Raw genomic sequence first — 22,625 nt, forward strand, 5'->3', positions numbered from 1 at the left:
CAGGGAACCTCAGCAAGTGTGATTACAGTGAGGTACAGTATGTTTTGTACAGGTCAGGTAGCACTCAACACTATAATTTACCAGGTCTACTGATCAAATTTTGGCTGATGAATTTATTTAGGAGCTTTAAAAGTTTCTTTTTGCAATGCAGTGTGCCAGCCTTTTATGCCTTTCCTTTTCCCTATGCCTATTTTTCAATATAACAATAGGCTCAATTCATGGAGCACCTTTGAATGAGATTGTTAATTCTAGAGCTGTTTTTTAAATTAGTACTATGCTGATGATGAATATGTTACAAAAGTGATTATAGAAATTGTAAGGAAATAGTAGTCAGAGAGTGCTTCCATTGCATAAAGAGGTAACTATTCAGCTATCAAAATATTCTGCTAGTGTCCTATTTACAGCAATAAAACTGTTCGTGCCATGAATTAATATCCACTTTCAGTTATGATTTTTTTTGTACCTATTTTCTCTTGTTACATAATGCACAAACATTGCAAGCATAAGTGGCATTTAATGGATAGTTAGGAATGTCCAACAAAGCCTAACGCAAGTAAATTGTTCTAATGACCTCTGAGATTACAGAAGCAAAATCTGAGGCTTAAAGCTTTATTGAAAGTCTTGAGACTGTATTATGCTCTCTAAATGCACTTACATTGTTATATGTACCATTTACAATATTTTTATTTAGTTATCACTTTTGTGTTACCAATAGTTCCTTTTTTCTTCTTTTTCCTCTAGAAATTAAGTAGTTGTTGAATTATATCGTATCATTATAGCAGAAAGGAGGTTGATGCAGCCTTTATAAAGAAGTTGCGTTAAAATAATGTTTTGTAATGCTACCAATATATTCCAACACTTGGTGTATAATGGAAAAGTGGCTTGTGTCACTTGGACATTTTAGGTCGAATCTCTATTTAAATGATCCACTTCATACTCTTCTTTGGCAATACATTGAAATGGAAACTTGGTTATTTTTGCTCAGTGATGCAAAAATAAGAAGCCCAATGTTTGGATGTCATTGCATCTCCGAAATCAGCCATCAGCCTTCCTTTCGAATAAATTGTTTGCCTTCTGTTTATGATATTAGGCAATATAATGCTCAAATGTCAGAATGCTGAACACGGGCAACTGAAAGAGATTTATTTCTATACCTCTAGCGTAGAGATTATCAATGTATTTTGCAAACTAAGACCAGTAAAATTACAAAATGTTATAACAAAAATGTATATTTTGTGGATCTAATAGTTTCTTGCCTCAGGTTAAATTAAATACTTTTTCAGACGATGTGAAAATCTAAATGGATGCTGTTTCTGAGAAGCAGATTGAAAGCCAGACAGTAGCATAGAAATTCTAAAGAGAAAAATATAATTTTGCACTTTATCATGAAATGTATTCAGCAATTCATTTATATTTGTGCAGAGAACTATAACATATTGTAGAGCATGGAATTTGCATGGGGAATGCTGCCGCGCAAAGGATCAGGATATATATGATAGATCTCATAATTGGTGAAATTAATCCTGTTTTCACTATAAAATTTGTATTGGGATATTGCTCTCCAACTTAAAAGGGATAACGCTTTAACATCCCAAACTAGATTATAGTGTACCTTTTGAGCTGCAGTTGTTTGTGAGGTATTGTGTATACAGATCAGACTTGGGCTGTAAAGTTTTTGATGAATGTATTTTTGCAATCAAGAAATGTCCATCCTTTTGTCTCTTTCTAAAAACAATAAACAGATTTTCAAGACCACATGGAATGCCTGATATTATTTATTGAAGTTGCAAAATCAAAAGAATTAAAACAAATCATATGCTATGCCTTAAGTAATTATGGAAAACTGCTAATCTAGTACTTCTAGGACCACCCAAAAGTGTTACCGAACTGCATATGCTACCAACTGCTACAAGAACAGCGCAAGACTTGGAACACATCCAAAATATCTACGTGAGATAGTGCCTGAATACTACTTGACTCAAGAAATCACTATGCAATTTTTGCCAACAATATATAAATTTTTAAAGGATCAGTAGTGAAACTATTGAGAATATTTTTCTCATCACCAGAGAAACAGTATTTTTCTAAATAAAAACAAAGTGCTGGAAATACTCAGCAGGTCTGGCAACCTCTGTGGAGAGAGAGTTAGTGTTTCATGTCGCTGACCTTTCTGGCAAAGGTAAGAAATGTAATAGGTTTTGAGCAAGTGGATGGTGGGGGTGGGGAGAAGAACAAAGGGGAAGGTCTGTGATGCGGGAGACTAAATGAAAGATGTCATGGAATAAAAGGCAAAGGGAGTGATAATAGTTGTAGTAAAAGACAAAGCATTTGTCAAGAGGGAATGCTAATGACAGAATATTGAACAGCTTTGTCCAAAATCAAGAACATGAAAAACAAGTTTAAAACTGGCACTTGGTAAAATAAAACAATTAAAATCGACGAGTCATAGTCTGAAATTGTCGATTTCAATGTTGAGTCCAGAAGGCTGTGAAGTGTCTAATTGGAAGATGAGGTGCTGTTCCACAAGCTTGTGTGAACTTCACTGGAACACTGCAGCAGCCAGCGAACAGAAAAAATGGTGGCGTGAGAGTAAGGTGGTGAATTAAAATGGCAAGCAAGCAGAAGCTTGGGGTTATATTTGCGGTGTGAGCCGAGCCGCTACACAATGCGGTCACTCAATCTGTGTTTGGTCGCCCCCACCCACCCACCCACCCAGTGGAGAGGAAACCGCATTGTGAGCAGTGAATACAGTAGATTAAATTGAAAGGAGTAAATTATGGCTTCGCCTGGAAGGAGTGTTTGGGGTCTTGGATGGTGAGGAGGTAAAAGGTCAAGTGTTACACCTCCGGCAATTGTATGCGAAGGTGCCATGGGAAGGGGACAAGGTGTCAGGGTGATGAAGGGCATGAACTTGATGGGCTGAATGGCCTCCTTCTGTGCCATAATGCCTGCATGTATGACTGGACCACGGTGTCACAGAGGGAACAGTCCTTTTCAAATGCCGACTGAGGGGAGGGGAAGATGTGCTTGGTGGTGGCATCATGCTGTCAGTGGCAGAAATGGCAGAGGATGATCCTTTGGCTATGGAGGCTGGTGGGGTGGAAAGTGAGGACAAGGGGACTCTGTCACAGTTCTGAGGAGGAGGAGAAAGGCTGAGAACAGAAGTATGGGAAATGGGTCAGACACGGTTTTTTTTAAAGCTAATTTCTTAAAAGTAGTTTGTTACAGTTCTCATCTTAAATATAAACTCATACTAGTATGCTATTAAGCACTTCTCATTAAAAATTCCAGTTTATTTATTAATTTACTTCTCAAAGACAAAATTCACTTGACATGCTATTTCCTTGCTGCTAATTTTGGAAATTTGCGCTATTGCACCTGCAGTGGACATTTGCCCACTCTGTAACATGAACACTGTGTAGTTATGTGCATATGTGTATGTATTTAAAGTGCATGTTGTCACACTTATGTCAAGTGTGACAATGAAACAATACAAACTCAAATGGAAGAATTATAAAAATTGATCATACTTTTTTTTTTAAATATAGACAATGCTGCAAAAGATGGCTGCATGTGTATGCAAACATTGCCACTCTGTTTAGAACAAAAAATGCCTAATTAGGTTGATAGGTGTCAAGTACACCCATCCTGATAAATTCCTGAATTGAATGGGTTCTTCTGAAACAGAGAAGGTATGAAGTTGCCACATCCTGGCCCATTGTGGGTCACCACAGCGAGAGATATCTATGTCTCCCAACAGAGGCAAGATTTAAGACCATTTTGACCTTCACAGTAGCTGGCTGGAGAAAGACACCCAGAAAAAAGCAGCACCAAGAAGCTTGTCCAGCTAAGAGCAGGGGAGAAAATCCAGCAAGCCAGAAGGGCCGCATCCTGCTGCAAATTCTACATTTACAACCTATGCAGCAGTGAATTGAAAGTGATGCTCCGTCTTCAAACTGAACTTTCTACCAAGAGAGAAATCTACAAACACCACATGCCTGCAACCAATGAGAACTTGACTTCTGAGAGAATTCAACAGGTTTACCGTGAACCTCAAAATCCTACTAGATGTTACTGCCCTGTAGTTTTAAAGTAAGAAACCCAAGTTAAATTTCAGTTTGATAATGCACTACTTACCAGTGGATTTGCACTCTCACCAAATTCCCATCACCACTCCATTTAGCAGATTGACCCAAATCTGTCTTCACCAAGCTCTGTGCTCACAGCTCATTTCTGCATATATGTGTGTGTATGCATTATACAATGTACATTAAATATAAAAATGCACACATATCTGCATGTATATAAGTGAATATCATGTTTATATATGTGCATCTGTGTAGAGAGTCTGGAATATAAAAAAATGAACATGAAAAAGTATTAGAGTGATTATGGTTATGAAGTGATTATCCCTAGGTTCAACAAGTTGTGTATTCACCCTTCCATACTTGTGATTCATATGGGGTTTCAGTTCATCACTTACAATTAGTGAATCTAAGTTACAAATTTGCATAAATAAGTCAACTGTATCAGACTAGATTGGTCATCCTGAAGACATTCTCATGCTTCAACTGCATATTTTATTTTGGTGATTAGTTTACTCCTGATAATTTAAACTTGTTTAAATTTAATTAAGCAATGTAAATAACACAGCAAAGTATTAAGTTAGTGATAAAAATTGAATTAGGATTTGAATTAAATGACTTTGGATAAGAGTACATTATATTCATTTCATTGCAATAAGATTTTTTTTTTTAATAAAGTGGATATAGTTTGTGTTCAAATCGAGAGGTTGTCAAAATAAAAGAAATCCAACTGAACTGTAATGCTGTCTACAATGCAATTATGCCAGTATCAAGTGAAACCTTATGAGCAACAATTTAACTAAGTAACTTCTTTACAAGTCCAAGATATGTATATCATACTCAATATATAATAATTGTTACCAATGACAATTCAAATTTATTTAGTTTGTGTGTTTTAAAGGGATAGAAGTGAAGTGAAAGATTATCAATAATGGACATAACTGTAGAGGTAGTCTGGTGCATATACCATCCAGAAAGCATTTGCAACATTGGTACATGTTTCAAACATACAGGATCTATACTCTACATGTTTCAAAAATACAGGATGCAGGATCTATATTCCACTTGAAACTTACAGTTAACCAGGAGATACTAGACTAACCAATAGTAGCTCCTTCATTGTCAATACCCCACTGCAATGATGGTATACAGTTTACTGCAAGTGCATACAGATTAATGAAATTACACATATTTGAGCCATATAATGCCTAATGTGAGTGAACAGGAAACTTTACACCCAATGTATATTCTATCAAAATCTAAAAAGAAACATTAGATTCACAAATGGAAATGATGAAAATATTACAGTGAACCATTATAAGGACAGCATAATGCATGTGTTAACTTAATCCACTGAGATGTTGAGAACTGAATCCAGAGAGTATTGTTCATTTTGCAGTCATATTAATAGACTCCAGCACCACTTGGTTCCCCTAGCCTACATGTATTAAAATATAAATGCAACCAATGAATAGCTGAACCATAAGCACAGGCAGATACCAGCTTTAAACCTTGGTCTGTGCTGATTTAATTGGTTTCAAACACCACTGCTGATTATTGCCTAGTAGACCTGGCTGAAAGTGGTTTGTGTAGACATTTGAGTCAAAGTCAGCTGCAATGTTGGAAAAAGGACATGGTTTACAGTGGCTGAATAAGCCAAATTCTTTTATTGCATGGGACTCTGTTGTTTTAAGTATTGAATTCTATGATTCTGTTCACTTTTTCTGTGAAAAGCAGTGGTCTTGAAAATAATGCTACTGCAGAAGGAAAAAACAAACATGAGGAAAAATGTGTTCTGCATTCTCATTTTCTTCCACTTGGCTTAAATACTCTTCTGGAGTAGGAAGTAAATACAATGCAAAACCACTGCACAACACTGCTGGTGTCTCATAGCCATTGTGTCAAGAACACAATCCCAGTTAGAACAGATACTTTCTACCATAACCACATTATGCTCATTTTCACTACTGGATGGCACTATCCTTAATTGTAAAGATGGTACACAATTGACAAATGTCACTAATCTCATAACATTGTAAAACAACACAGAGGAATGGTCTATCAGAGACCAGATATCTCTCTATTGAATAGTAGATACATATTTCTTTCCAGATATATATGGGAAAATGTTTCTGAATTTAATTCCACCAAGTATAATCATGAATTCACTTTAATTAAGAGTATTAATTCTCATTTCAAATTCAGCCACTACTTAAACTTGTACCTCATTTTCCTGACTGTATGACACCCAATTAGATTTATCAGAATTACAAGGGATAAATTCATGAACTTCAATAATTATTACACAATACTGCACACAGATTCAGTTAATGGTATTTGAATTAATCATATAATTTGCAAATCACATGAAAAACCAACTTATGCATCATACCACCAAGTCTAACTGATTATTTAGGTAAATCCTTTAACCCTATAACCTAGAGAGAAAGGGTGAGACAAATTTTTCAGACAACTCGAGCTTCTTATTTCTAAACCGAACGATAATTTTAAAAAAAATCCTTTTTCGGTTCCATATTTGAATCTTGGTTAAAAGCCTACATCTTACTTACCTGTTTCTCAGATCCTACTGAGCTCTAAATTGGAACAAAGCAGCTGTTGAATCTCAGTCAAACTCCTCAGGCTCTCTTCAAAGTATAACTATTCCGTCTCTTGTTGTTCTGAGACTAGATGCTGTCCCCACTGTTATTTCCTGAATGCATTTAGTTTACTTAATTTCTTATGCTCACACCAATTTTTTGTCCGCACTAACCATCAACTCCTTACAAGTAGTTTCAGTGGATGCATTGTAAACAATTAGTCATTGGATTATGAATTGTCTTCTTTCTCCCACACCAAAAGTACAAAGAGCAGCCAAGGCCCTACCACAGGAACAGGAATAGACCATATAGCTCCTTGAGCCTGTTGCTCCATTCAATGAGATCATGGCTGATCTATGACCTAACTCCATATACCTGCCTTTGTCCCATATCCCTAAATACCTTTGTTAACAAAAATCTACCAACAACAGATTTAAAATTAATTGATGCAGCATCAATTGCTCTTTGCAGCAGAGTTCAAAACTTCCACCACCCTTTGAGTGTATTAGTATTTCCTAACTTCACCCCTGAAAGGCCTGGCTCTAATTTTTAGACAATGCCCCCAATTCTAGGCCCTCCAACCTGCAGAAATAGTTCCTATCTATGCTATCAGTTCTCCTTATTATCTTGAAAACTTCCATCAAATCACCCCTCAATCTTCTAAATTCCAGGAAATACAACCCTAGTTTGTGTACTCTCTCTTTGGAATTTAACCCTTGGAGTCCAGGCTTCAATTCTGGTAAATCTACACTTGAACTCCCTCCAAGGCCAATAGTTTTAAGTCCAACTTCGATCCCCTTACATTCTAGTCCTGTAGGCCAACATTCCAGTAGCCTTTTTTGAATATTTTCTGTACCTGCTCATGACATTTTAATAATCGATGTACATAGACCTCCAAAGTCTTTTTGGACCTCCATTGTTTCTATCTTTTCACCATTTAGAAGGCACTCTGTTCTATCCTTTTTAGATCCAAAGCAGATGACCTCACATCTACAAACAATGAAATCCATTTGCCTTCGGTTTTTCCTATTCTCTTCATCCATTAATATCTCTTGTAATTTTATGGTTCCATGCACACTGATTACAATGTTGCCCATCTTTGTGTCATTGGCAAACTTGGATATGTGGCTTTCTATCTCATCATTTAGTTTGTTAATAAATACGGTGAATAGTTGAGGCCCCGACATAGATCCCTCCAGGAGACCATAAATTACATCTGCTAATTAGAGTACCTGCACATTATCCCTACTCTGTTTCCTACATCTCAGCCAATCTCCTAACCAGGTCAATAATTAGCCTTCAATTCCATGTCCCGGTCTAAAAGTCTTTTATGAATAACTTTATAAAACCCCTTCTGAATGTCCACATGAATATCAATAGACATTCCCCGGTCCACTACTTTAGTCACCTCTTCAAACAATTTGAAGGTTCATCAAGCATGACCTACCTTTTACAAATTCAGGCTCTCTCTGATCAGCTGAAAATTTTCAAGGTTTTTAAATTTTCAAGTCACTTTATCCTTAATTTATAGACCCTAGTCATTTCCCGACATAAGACTAACCAGTCTACAATTCTTTGGTTTCTCTCTCTCACCTTTCTTTACACAGCATAATTTTCCCAATCTAAAGGAAGTGTTCCCGAATTGAGAGAACTTTGGAAGATTATAGTTAGGGTACCTGCAATGTTCTCACCTACTTCATTTAAAACTCTGGGATGGAAACCATCTGGTCCTGGAGATTTGCCACTCTGTAGTGCCATTATTTTCTTCATTACTGTTATTTGCTTATGTTAATTATGGTGCACCCACAGTTGTCGCAGTCCCTGATTCAATTAGTTTCCTGGGTTGTCCAGCAAGCTATCCTTTTCCTGTACTGTAAATACTGATGTAAAGTCATTATTCAACATGCCCACTATTTCCTTATTTTCATTTACAATATCACCATTATCAATTTGCAAGGGGACTAGCACTGCCTTTCCTTAGATTTTTACCAATGTGTTGATTTTAATATCCCATTGCAAGCTCCTTTTTCATAGTTCTAATGGTTTTGTCACCCTTTGTGTCTTTCCCATTCACCAGAATTTGTGCTTTTTTTGCATCTTTGTATGCTTTATCTTTTAGTTTTATGTTGTCTCTTACCTCTTTAGTTACCCATGGCCTTTTTTTTGGCAAGCACAGCCCTTACCCATTAGGGATATAAACTGGTTCTGTATCACATTAAATTCTTTTTTGAACACCTCCCATTGATCATCTATCTTTTTACCCATCAACAGATTTTCCCAGTTTACTGTGGACAGTCTCGGTCTCATCACATTGAAGTCAGCTTTACCCAAATCTAAAATCTTAGTAGCTGTTTCACGTTTTTCCCTTTCAAACACTATGTTGAACTCTTATCATATTATGGTCACTATTAGAAAAATGTTCACACTGTCAGGCTGTTAACTAAATCTGACTCATTACTAAATCTAATATGGCGTGTCCCTTTGTCGGTTCTGGAACATACTGTTGCAGAAAATGATCCTGAAAACATTCACGATGTTCACTGCCTATTTGACATGAGCTAATTCCAATCTTACTACACTCTGCCTTCACTACATGCCTGTCTAAACTCTGCATTAATATATTCGGCCTCACAGTTGTACCGGCGGACCTATACACAACTCCCACTATAGTCTTAAATACTTTTCTATTTGATAATTCTACCCATAAAGTCTCCACTGCTTGCTTACTTCTTGTTATATCCTCTCATCATTGAAGTGATTGCATTCTTAATGACTAAGGGAAAATAATAAAGGGAGAGGAGTAACCTATCTTTCCTGTAGACCTTATAACCTGGCACATTTAGTTTCTAGTTGGCAGGTGGGGTTTGCCTGACAAGACTGAGGCACACATTATTTTACCACATGAACATTAAAACTTAAAATTGCAAGCCCTGACCGGAAAGACATTTCCATAGTAACAATGTTGAAACAATGGGGATCCAGTAGTTGCTTCCCCAATACACAGAAGTGGTCAGACCAGTTTTAGTCACATGGCTAACTGGCTGTTCCAAGAAATTTGAACCTCCAACAAAAGGATGTGAAGCGACTGTTCCATATAAGGAGCTAGTCATATGACCAACCGGCTGGGCACCTTGGGAGTTTTTTAGAATTTAAACTCCCAACAAAGGGAATTGAGTCAAGAATACCGTGTGCTCATGGACTGAGAACATCTCCTCTCCTGCCTGTCTATCTCTCAATGAACTGAAACCATTGAAGACACGTAAACTGAGAGAGAGAAAAGGTTTCCTACGCGAACAAGGTTTAAGACTAATACTGGGCCCCAATGAAACGCAAGACCATATCTTCAATCAAGGACTACAGCAAGCACGAGAAACAGTAACAAAATATTGCCTCAAACTGCTCTCCTTATCTTTTCTTCTGCTCTTTTCTGTCCCTATCTTGCGTGTGCATGCTAGCGTGAGCACGTCGTATATCTGTAGATGTGAACCATATTCTTCTTCTTCTTTGGCCTCCTTATCTCGAGAGACAATGGGTAAGCGCCTGGAGGTGGTTAGTGGTTTGTGAAGCAGTGCCTGGAGTGGCTATAAAGGCCAATTCTAGAGTGACAGGCTCTTCCACAGGTGCTGCAGAGAAATTTGTTTGTCGGGACTGTTGCACAGTTGGCTCTCCCCTTGCGCCTCTGTCTTTTTTCCTGCCAACTACTAAGTCTCTTCGACTCGCCACACTTTAGCCCCGTCTTTATGGCTGCCCGCCAGCTTTGGCGAACGCTGGCAACTGACTCCCACGACTTGTGATCAATGTCACAGGGTTTCATGTCGTGTTTGCAGACGTCTTTAAAGTGGAGACATGGACGGCCGGTGGGTCTGATACCAGTGGCGAGCTCGCTGTACAATGTGTCTTTGGGGATCCTGCCATCTTCCATGCGGCTCACATGGCCAAGCCATCTCAAGCGCCACTGACTCAGTAGTGTGTATAAGCTGGGGGGATGTTGGCCGCCTCGAGGACTTCTGTGTTGGAGATACGGTCCTGCCACCTGATGCCAAGTATTCTCCGGAGTCAGCGAAGATGGAATGAATCGAGACGTCGCTCTTGGCTGACATACGTTGTCCAGATCTCGCTGCCATAGAGCAAGGTACTGAGGACACAGGCCTGATACACTCGGACTTTAGTGTTCCGTGTCAGTGCGCCATTTTCCCACACTCTCTTGGCCAGTCTGGACATAGCAGTGTATTAGAGTTTAAGTTTAAGGTTTCATAAATTTCATCTTTCTGCTTTGAACCAAAGAAAGCCTGTTTGTGCTCTGTTCTTTGCCTTATAATTGGAAACTGTGAACAAGGATACACACAAAGGGGGAGCTCAAACCACAGTGTTCAAAAATTAAAGCCTGTTACAATAAGTCCAGGTAAAGATAGCAAAAGACCCCTAGACATTGCTCACCTGGTCGTAACAGAAATTGAGTGATAGCATCAGGATTGTTACCCACAGACAAACGAGTGAAAATTGAAGTGGGAAGCTAAATTGTTCCCAATCAAAAAGAGCAAATCAATACAGGTTTTCTTGTGGTTGTGTGTGATTGAATACTAACAAGTCTGCAACTGAAGTGAGTAGCTCTCTAAGCCAGGACGAAGTAACTTGGGATAAATTAAAAGCAATGTCTATGGAGCAGGTGGCTGAGCAGTGTGGGATCACTGTATGTGGCAAGGCTAGGGAGTCTGAACTCCTAAGGCTAGTGACCAGCCATTCTTCCCTTGAATCTGATGAAGCAGAAGCAGTGTTAGAAGCAGACCCAGACAAAGATACAATTGGAACAAAGGAAACTTGAATTAGCAGAAGAGAGTCAGGAGAGGGAGAAAGAAAGAGCCTTCCAAATGGAACTTGAAGAAAAACAAAGACAGGAGAAGGCGAGAGAGAGAGAGAGAGAGAGAGAGAGAGAGAGAGAGAGAAAGACAGGAAAAGGAACGAGAGGGAGAAAAAGAGAATTCCAGAAAGAATGCAGAGAGTGTTACAGTAGCTTGAGTTAGCTGGTGGGGGGGGGCAACAGAATAACCCAAATAAAAGTATGGCCAATATGGATGATCAGATTCAGGCTTGGGTACAAGATTGCTAAAACTCACCCAATTGATTCCAAAATTCAATGAGGAAGACGTGGAAGTGTTTTTTGTGTCTTTCAAGAAACTGGAAAGGCAGCTAAAATGGCCAGCTGAGACCTGGTCTCTTTTACTGCAAAGCAAACTAACTGGAAAAGCCCATGAGGTCTCTTCCTCGCTGCTAGGTGTGAGTTCATCAAACTATGAACTGACCAAAAATGCTATCCTCGGGGCATGTGAATTAATGCCCGAAGCCTACCGTCGGAAGTTTAAAACCCTCAAAAAGCAAGCCAATCAAACCTATCTAGAGTTTGAAAGAAGCAAGCAGCTGGCTTTTAACCAGTAGCTGAGGGCTTTAAAAATACAGCTCAGCTATGAGACTCTCAGAGAAGTAATTCTGTTAGAGGAATTTAAAAACTCATGTCGAGGAGCAGCAGGTTCAGGGAGCCCAGCAAGCAGCCGTTCTGGCCGATGAATTTTCTCTAATCCATAAGTCAGTTTCCCAGGGGAGAACCTTTCCTGATCACCCCACAAATCTGAAAAGGACAAAGGGTGGGAACATGATAGAAGCCCAGGTAATCCTGGAAGAGAAAGGAAAGCAGGAGACACAGGGGGCCCTCCTCCAGCCAAAAAGGAAGGTGCTGTGAGCAAGGGTGAGACCCGGAGACCTGTACGCTTCCACTGTAACAAGGCAGGGCATTTAAAAGCTGACTCTGGAAATTATTGGGGAAATTGGTAGGGTTAATCAGGGCACGCCTGCTCAGTGAAGATGAGGGCCTGGTGGAAAACACGGAATGGGCTGTGGCTTTGACTGCAGTAAGGGTGCAACCAGGAAGCTTACTACAGCCAGTGCAGGAAAAGTTAATAGGATTCCTGAAGGTTATCAGGGTTTTGTATCTGAAGGGAAAGTAACCCCATATCCTTCGAGTGGGCCAAGCAAGCCCATAGTGATTCTCAGGGACACAGGGGCCACCAGATCCCTCTTACTGGGAAAATGCCTGACCTTTCCCCCAGAGAGTGCAGTGAATACCAAAATGGTGGTGAATGGTATTGCAGGGCAGTGTATGCCTGTATCTGTACACCAGGTGCACCTGGAGTGCGACCTAGTTTTGGGACCGGTGACTGTAGGGATTGTCCCTGGTTTGCCTGCAGATGGGGTTGACCTACGCCTCGGTAATGATCTGGCAGGGGTGAAGGTGGTAGCCCCCCCAGTGGTGAAAGATCGCAGGAGGTCAGAGACAGGGTGCTGGCATGAGATGGTCTCCTGCAGAGTCCCTGAATGCGTAATGAATCAGGCCATGATCAAACCAGCTCCCCAGGGGAGACTGCATTGGCACTGCAGGCAGATGACCATGAGGTCTGCCTGGCCGAGACTTTCTTTGGAAAGTTAGGAGACCCAGGGGATGAATTAAATGAACTTTCCCTAGGTGAGACTTACGAGCCAACCCAGTATTCAGAAAGTTAGCACAGGCCACCCAGTCTGAAAGTGAAGCAGAGGGAGTCCCTGACTGCTACTATTTAAAGAATGCGGTACTGATGAGGAAATGGAGTTCTCCTCACAGACGTGAGAGCCACGAGTGGACAGTAGTTCACCAGTTAGTGGTGTCACAGAGGTACCGGGGAGAAATATTAAGAAGGGCCCACGAGACTACAGTAGCTGTACATGCCAGTACACGAAGGACCAAAGCCCACATAAGACAGCAGTTTGACTGGCCAAAACTCCACAAGGATGTGGTGGAGTACCGCAGGAGCTGCCACATGTGCCAGGTTGAGGGGAAACCCCAACCTACAGTGAAACCTGCACCCCAAACTCCAGTACCGGTGTTAGGAGGACCCTCCAGCAGAGGGCTGGTGAACTGTAAGGGATCCTCACCGAGAACAAAAGGGGACAAGCAGACACATGGCTGGCAAAAGTTTAGAAAGAGAAGGGGAAAAAGTGACCAAGAGAGCAGTCCGGCATGAATCCCGAATGAAAACCCCTACCGCCCAGTCAACCAACCCCGAAAAATGTGAAAAAGTTAGACCCCACATCCTCCTATGTAAACCCTAGAAGCACCCCACCAGAGTTGCTATTGGCATTTACAGGAACCTGTAGAGACAAAGAGAGACTACTCAGGGGCAGAGAAACCATGAGGGTGATGCCTCACCTAGTCGAAGTGTCCCAGAGAACAAAGGGGAGAGTAACAGAGACTCCACCCCCACAGTCAGAGGAAACGGGAACCACCCATCCCCTGAAGCCAAAAGTCTTTGCCTGAATCAAAAAGTTCAGGATAGACCCGCCCCCACTACTAACACTTCTGGAAAAAAAGGGGAAATTAAAGCAGCCCTGGCCCCCCCTATTGCAGAGAAATTTGAACCTCCAAAGGATGTGAAGAGACTATTCCATATAAGGAGCTAGTCACAATACCAACCGGCTGGGCACCTTGAGTTTTTTTAAAATTTGAACTCCCAACAAAGGAAATTCAGTCAGCGAATGCAGTGCTCATGGACTGAGAATATCTCCTCTCCTGCCTGTCTGTCTACCTCTCAAGGAACTGAAACCACTGAAGGCACGTAAACTGAGAGAGAGAAAAGGTTTTCTACGTAAACAAAGTTTAAGACTAATACCGGGCCCCAATGAAAGGCAAGACCATATCTTCAATCAAGGACTACAACAAGCACGAGAAACAGTAACAAAATATTGCCTCAAACTGTTCTACTTATCTTTTCTTCTGCTCTTTTCTGTCCCTATCTTGCGTGTGCATGCTAGTGTGAGCACATTGTATATCTGTAGATGTGAACCGTATTAGAGTTTAAGTTTAAGGTTTCATAAATTTCATCATTCTGCTTTAAACCAAAGAAAGCCTGTTTGTGCTCTGTTCTTTGCCTTATAATTGGAAGCTGTGAACAAGGATTCACACAAAGGGGAGCTCAAAATACTGTGTTCAAAAATTAAACCCTGTTACAAAAAGACCAGGTAAAGATAGCAAAAGACCCCTAGACATTGCTCACCTGGTCGTAATACAGTGCTGACTATCTTGCAGACATGTCTCAGTAATGGCAACACGTGATATTTTCCAAGCTGAATTTGCACCTGTAATTCATTCAATTTGTTACATATACTCTGTGCGTTTGTATAAAGAACACTTATTTGGGCCACATATCCTTACCTATCCTTCTGCTCTAATGTTTCATCACAAATTTCTATATTTCTCTCTCCTGGTATCATTAGTTTACATTTTTTAGTTTTCCTTAGTCCTGTAGTGCCTACTATCACTCTACGCTATTCCCTTTCATTTGTTTTAGAACTATTATTTATGCTACAGACCAGATCATCTTTCAAAAAAATAAATAATATTGCAAGTGCTCACTTCCAGCATACAGTACAAGTGACATTACTAATCAGATAGCCATTAGTAACGGGGCACTATCCTAACGTTACTAGAGCTTGGAGTAGCATAGCTTCTTTTCTTGACTATTATTTATATCAAATTTTTAATTTCCTCATTTTTTTGGAAGGGGAGTAAGAATGAATGAAGTCAGGGGAAACTATACCAAAGGATTTTTTCCAAAAGTCAAATTACAAAATATCAAATAACAAAATAATATTTTAGTGTTACACACACATAGTGTAATACGTGATTTTATAGAGGACACTTGACCTAATGCAATGGGAGATCTAATGTCCTTTTCAACCAACAAGTGTATTTGCATCACCCAAAAATGGCTGTTCAAGTCTGGTAAACCAGCTACCAAAAAACAATCTTTCAGCAGTTATTTCTGGCTTGATTTAGGGAGCAGGGTAGAGTGGCTTCTTGTACTTCTGTAACACTCATTGATTGCTGGAACAGCAAGTTCCTTTTTACATGTATTTATCTATAATCATAAAATCTTACATCATGGCTGCATTCTCATTGGTTGCATGCTTCTACTGTTTTTAATAGTTTTTTTAAAGAATTCTCCAAGGAACAACTGTCAAGGCACTTCCCTGCTTCAATCTCCACATCCAGTCCAGTAGAGATACAACAAAGAAGCAAATCCTAATTTACCTGCATAAAGTCTGCTGAAATGTTTCCTGCCACTTACTCCCTGGTCCTCTCAGAATCAGCCTCTCATGCTACTTGTGCCCTGCATCCTCTGCTCAGACAGTTCTTAATGTGCTGCTTACTTCCTCAGATCAGAGCTCTCACCCATTCCTGAGCCTTCATTTCTGCTATAATTTGGGCTGCCTCATGAACAGCATGGCAGAAAGATATTAGCGTTTACTAAATCTGTTGGCTTGTAACTTATGCAGAACCAGGAAGAAATGTTCATATGGTGGCATTTGGTCCTTTGCTCTTAACAATATGGGAACGTATAAATAAGTAAAAAAGATTTTTCATGCACCTAATGGGACTGTTCTGCAGACTAAGTTGTGACTTCAAGTGATCATAGGCAAAAATGGCCAGAGTAAAATATTTTTAAGTACTAATGGACTGTACGAACTTACGGGGATACCATTGCCTACCTAATGAGCAAACATTGCAGAGGGGACAAAAAGCTGGAATGGAGGCAAGATCAGTGGATTTGTGATTCCAAAGAGTTCTATTTTCCAATTTAAGCTTACATTGTGTTTTCTACCACCACAGAACTATGAAGCAAATATTACATAAGCTCAGTAGGAAATACTACATAAAGGGCTTGAGAATTATGGCATTGGGTTTCTGTTTCCTTTACAGTACCACAGCTGACAGTTCATAAATACATTTTTTTACACAGTATGCAAATAAACAGTGCATTTTTCAATTCAGCAGCTTTCAAGTAATTGATGTATCCATCCAGGGCAACTCTACGATATGTGGCCAACAGGTTCACCAGAGATGTGTTTCCCGTATTTCTGCAATGACCTGGCTGGCACGTTGTAAGGCCTGTTAGGGAAGAAAAGTCATTTAGGATCAATTTCTGCACTTTTTTTATTCTTTCACAGGATGTGGGCATCGCTGGCTAGGCCAGCATTTATAGCCCATCCCTAATTGCCCTAGAGAACCCTTTGGGTTCACATTTTATGATTTTTTAAAAAATTGTTCTACATCCCTCACCTTGACAGGCACAAGAATTTACCAATAAAATTAAATTGTAAGAACTACTATATAAGGGTATGACAATGCAGAGCACTGAAAATTTGATTTGTATTCAAGAATGGTAAAATGTTGGTTCATGCACATGGTTCCCTGAAGTGAGCCTCTGACTTCTGCCATGCCATCATAGGAAGGCACCAAAAGGAGCACACACTCTTCATAGTAGTTTACTTTTCTTATTTTAAGGTTTAAAAAAAAACTTTCAGAAGCCTGCAGACTGCCTGTTCTTCCTAAGGATAATACACGGTTCAGGGATGAGGGAACAAATTTCATGAACTTGGATTATCAAAGACTCCATTTTGTGATATTAATAACAATTTTTAAAATTACACAATTAATACCTTTAACATGTCTGCTGCCTCCTTCCTGCGCTGGGCCATGTCCTCTGATTCGGTAAGAAGGTCTTCCAGCAGCATTGACTTGTACAGTTGACCAACCAGTTCACTTTGGAGATTGTCCTTCACATAATTGACTAGGAAATTCATCACAGCCTTTGGCACACTAAAAATAGCAGAAGAACTTAGCCAAGATACTTTAAGCAATAGTGTTATCTTTGTTGACAAATTACATGGAAATGCATAGCAACTAAACAGGCACTTCAAATTATTATGAACTCAAATGACAAATGCTCAATTATCTAGTAAAGTGAGAGATGATCGCTGCTCTCAATATACATTTGGACACCACAAATATATAGTGTTCAAAATGTTAAAAATATAACAATTTCCAAAATGTTTATTTCCAGACAACTGCCCGAGCTTTGATTCAGAGGTCACTTCACAGTGAACTATAACAGCATTGTAGTAGGAATGACATGGTAAAAGCTGGTATCCCTTTAAACTGTTATTCATGTAATTGATCTTCCAGATTATTCATTTCTTTTGCTCATTTTGGGCAACGAGAAACTGTTGAGAAACAAAGTTTCCTCCTTCACTCACTGTCAACATCAAGCATTCCCAGGCCAATTTTAGCACAGCAAAATGTAGAGTAACTCCAATTAATTTGATGAGACATCCAGCCCATCTGTCAGTGATGAATCTGAGATGATAACGTCCAACCACAGCACTACAGTGTCATGCAATAATATTTAAGTCTTCAATAATAGTCAGCAGGGGTTAAAAAAATATACTGGCCTCAATCTGTTTCAACACACCAGCTAGAGATAGCAATATTAATAAATGGAAACACTCCAAAGGAATTCTTTTGGCCATCAATATTACAGCTTAACAGCCAAAACTGAATTTATACAGGGCACCATGAAGCAATTGTGTAAAAAGATCATTTATAAAATAAATTATCCTACACCAAGAACTAATCAGGAAGGAATTACTGAGCGACAAATATGGCATAAAACAATTTAACACTGTGTAATCTATGAGACAATTGTAGATAGACTTAATATTGTAAACAGTCTCCTGATAGTTCTGCTCATAATAGCAGATAAAAGCTGAGCTGCACAGATCAAGAAGGTCCGCACAGATCAAGAAGGTCCCATGTTCACTGCATGGTCATTGTTGAGTCACCTATTCACATCAGATTAGCAGAGGGACACTATAATTTACTACAGCATCTCTGGATTGCTATTACTGACCACTATCCAGAAAACCCTGCTTGGATAATATGATATCATAGACCATAGAAAAGTTACGGCACAGAAAGAGGCCATTCAATCCATCGTGTCTGCACCAACTGAACAAACTAGCCGCCCAATCTAATCCCACCTTCCGGCACCTGGTCCATAGCCTTGTAAGTTACAGCACTTCAGGTGCAGGTCCAGGTACCTTTGACAGGAGTTGAGGGTTCTGTCTCCACCACCAATCCAGGCAGTGAAATCCAGACACCCACTACTAAAGGCCTGCTACCCGACTCAAACCCAACATGTGTCGGGTTCGGGTCAGGTCGGGCCCCTCTTCTGGATCTGGCTTTTGGGCTCGGGTCGGGTCGGGCCCGAGTCCAGGTCGGGTTGGGCCGGATACACACGGTAAGTGGTCTGCTGGTAAGTATTGAAATTTAAAAACTTACCTGAGCTGGGAGTCCGGGACAAAACTGAGTCTGCGCAATGAGCGAGTGACATCACTATGATGTCATCACGCATGCGCCGCAGCTTCCCGGAGGTTCCAAGTCGGAAGGTAAAGGGACAGTCGGGTCGGGTCGGGTCTCAGGTTGGGTCGAGTCGGGGTCGGGCTGGGGTCAGCTATGGTTCGGGTCAGCTTCTTTTTCCCGACCTGAGCAGGCCTTTACCCACCACCCTCTGGGTGAAATTGTTTTTCGCAATGTCCCCTCTAATCCTCTACCAATCACCTTAAATCTGTGCCCTCTGGAAATTGACCTCTCTGCTAGGGGAAACAGGTCCTTCCTGTCTACTCTATCTAGGCCCCTCATAATTTTGTATACCTCAATTAAATCACCCCTCAGCCTCCTCTGTTTTAAGGAAAACAACACTAGCCTATCCAATCTTTCCTCATAGCTGCAATTTTCAAGCCCTGGCAACATTCTTGTCAATCTCCTCTGTACTTTCTCCAGAGCAATTATGTCATTCCTGCAATGTGGTGACCAAAACTGTATGCATAACTCCAGCTGTGGCCTAACCAGTGTTTTATACAGTTCCAGCATTACATCCCTGCTTTTGTATTCTATACCTCGGCCAATAAAGGAAAGCATTCCATATGCCTTCTTCACCACTCTATCTACCTATCCTGTCAGCTTCAGTGATCTGTGGACATGCACTCCAGGGTCGCTCACTTCTTCTACACCTCTCAATATCCTTCCGTTTATTGTGTATTCTCCTGCTTTGTTTGCCCTCCCCAAAGGCATTAACGCACACTTCTCTGGATTGAATTCCAGTTGCCACTTTTCCACTCATTCAACCAAACCATTGATATCATTCTGGAGTCTACAGCTATCCTCTTCACTATCAACTACATGGCCAATTTTTGTGTCATCGACAAATTTCCCAAACATGCCTCCCACATTTATGTCCAAATCATTGATATATACAAGACAGCAAGGAATCAAACACTGAGCCCTGTGGAATGCCACTGGAAACCACCTTCCATTCGCAAAAACATCCATCAATCCCTTTGTTTGTGTCACTGAGCCAATTTTGTATCCAACTCGCCATATTCCCCTGTATCCCACGGGCTTTTACTTTTCTGACTAGTCTGCCATGTCAGACCTTGTCAAAGCCTAACTAAAAGCCATGTAGGCAACATCCACTGCACTACCCTCATCAATCCTCCTTGTTACTTCCTCAAAAAATTCAATTAAGTTAGGAGGACATGACCTTCCCTTAACAAAACCACACTAACTATCCCGGATTAATCCGTGCCTTTCAAAGTGACAGTTTACCCTATCTCTCAGAATTGATTCCAATCATTTGCCCACCATCGAGGTCCAACTGACTGGCCTATCATTATTTGGTCCATCCCTCGCACCCTTTTTAAACAACAGTACAACGTTTGCAGACCTCCAATCCTCTGATACCTTGCCTGTATCTAGTGAGGATTTGAAGATGATCCTCAGAGCATCTGCTATTTCCTCCCTGGCTTCCTTTAACAGCCTGGGATACAATCCATCCGGCCCTGGTGATTTACCCACTTTCTAGGACGTCAGACCCTTTAGTACTTCCTCTCCCATTATGCTGATCGTATCTAGTATTTCACACTCCTCCTCTTTTACTACAATGTCTGCATCATCCCTCTCCTTTGTGAGGACAGAGACAAAGTACTCATTAAGAATCCTGCCAACATCTTCCGCATCCACGCATAAGTTACCTTGTACATCTCTGATAGGCCCTACCCTTTCCTTAATTATCTATCCTCTTGCTCTTAATGTACTGATAAAACATCTTTGGGTTTTCCTTGATTTTACCTGCCAATATTTTTTCATGTCCTCTCTTTGCTTTTCTAATTTCCTTTTTACTTCACCCCTGCACTTTCTATATTCCTCTAGGCTTTCTAATGTATGAAGGTTTCTGTGACTGTCATAAGCTTTCTTTTTCTGCTTTATCTTACCCTGTATGTTTCTAGATAACCAGAGGGCTCTAGATTTGGCTGTAACACCCTTTCTCTTTGTGGGGACATGTCTACACTGTGCCCACAGAATCTCGCTTTTGTATGCCTCCCACTGGTTTGCCACTGATTTTCCTTCAAGTAACTGTATCCAGTCTATTTTCGCCAGATCACCTCAGTTTCATAAAATTTGCCATGCCCCAATTTAGACCTTTTACTCCTGTCTATCCTTATCCTTTTCCATAATAATGCTAAATCTAACTGTATTATGGTCACTATCTCCAAAATGGTCATCCACTGCTACATCATCCACTTGCCCAGCTTCATTCCCTAAGACTAAATCTAGAATTGTGCACCCTCTCGTTGGGATTGTTACATGCTAGCTAAAAACGTTCTCTTGAATGCAGTTCAAGAATTTTGTGCCCTCTGTGCCCTTCACACTGTTTGTCTCCCAGTTGATATTAGGGTAGTTGAAATCCCCAACTATTATTGCCCTATAGTTTTTATACTCAGGAATTTGCCTACATATTTATTCTTCTATCCCCCTCTCACTATTTCGGGGTCTATAGTACATTCATAGTAGCGTGGCTGCCCCTTTTTTATTTCTGAGCTCAACCCATATGGCCTCATTTGATGATCCATTTAGCATATCATCCCTCCTCACAGCTGTTATTGATTCCTTAACCAATAATGCTACACCCCCTCCTTTTTTATCCCCCTCTCTATCCTGCCTTAAAACTCTACATCCAGCGATGTTGAGCTGCCATTTATGCCCCTCTTTAAGCCAAGTTTCCGTTACAGCAATGATATCCTGCTGCCATGTGTCTATCTGTGCCCTCAGCTCATCGGCTTTATTTGCTATATGCGTTGCATTTAAATAAATACCTTTTAACACTGCCAAGTTCCTGTGCTGCATACTTTTTAACCTTTGCTTTTTCTGTCTTTCAGAGTCACTCGCTAATTTTCTGCCTTCCATTCCCTGCCCTGAATTTGTCCTATCTGAAACTGCCTTCAGCTTCCCATCACCCCACCAATCTAGTTTAAACCAACCCCAACTGCACTAGCAAACCTTCCTGCAAGGATATTTGTCCCGGTCCTGTTCAGGCATAGACTGTCCAGCTTGTACAGGTCCCACCTTTCCCAGGACCGGTCCCAATGCCCCAGAAATCTGAAGCCCTCCCTCCTGCACCATCTCTCCAGCCACACATTCATCTGGTGTATTCTCCTTTTTCTATACTCACTAGCACGCGGCTTTGGAAGTAATCCGGAGATTACTACCTTTGCAGTCCTGCTTGCTAATCTCTTCCCTAAACTATGTCTGCAGGACCTCATCTCTTTTACTACCTATATCGTTGGTACCAACGTGGACCATGACGTCTGGCTGTGCACCCTCACCCTCCAGAATGCTCTGTAGCCAGTGATATCCATGACCCTTGCACCAGGGAGGCAACATACCATCCTGGAATCACGTCTGCGACCACAGAAACATCTGTCTGTTCCCATAACTATAGAATCCCCTACCACTATTGCTCTCCTGTCTTTTCTCCTCCCTCCCTGCACAGCTGAGCCACTCATGGTGCTCTGGTCATGACTCTCGCTGCACTCTCCAGAGGTACCCTCTCTCCCAAAACTGAATACCAGTTAGAAAGTGGAATGCCTTCCAGGGACTCCTGCACTACCTGCCTTGTCCTTCTTGTCTACCGGTCAGCCTCCCAGTCACTCTCTGTCTGCACTCTCTTAAGCTGCAGGG

General features: G+C 40.7%; 1 protein-coding gene across 1 annotated transcript in view; it reads right to left on the reverse strand.

The window, feature by feature from the left end:
- Positions 1-4,933: 4,933 nt before the first annotated feature.
- The window catches only part of LOC137379353 (dynamin-1-like protein), a 120,040-nt gene continuing 102,348 nt past the window's right edge, over positions 4,934-22,625 (reverse strand). The window contains exons 18-19 of the mRNA XM_068050058.1: positions 17,207-17,366; positions 4,934-16,655 (exon numbers count right to left, since the gene is read on the reverse strand). Coding sequence (XP_067906159.1) covers positions 16,599-16,655; positions 17,207-17,366 — 217 coding nt within the window. The 3' untranslated portion in view covers positions 4,934-16,598. The remainder of the gene's footprint in view (positions 16,656-17,206; positions 17,367-22,625) is intronic.

The sequence above is a fragment of the Heterodontus francisci genome, chromosome 18, assembly GCF_036365525.1.
Source record: "Heterodontus francisci isolate sHetFra1 chromosome 18, sHetFra1.hap1, whole genome shotgun sequence".
NCBI lineage: Eukaryota > Metazoa > Chordata > Chondrichthyes > Heterodontiformes > Heterodontidae > Heterodontus > Heterodontus francisci.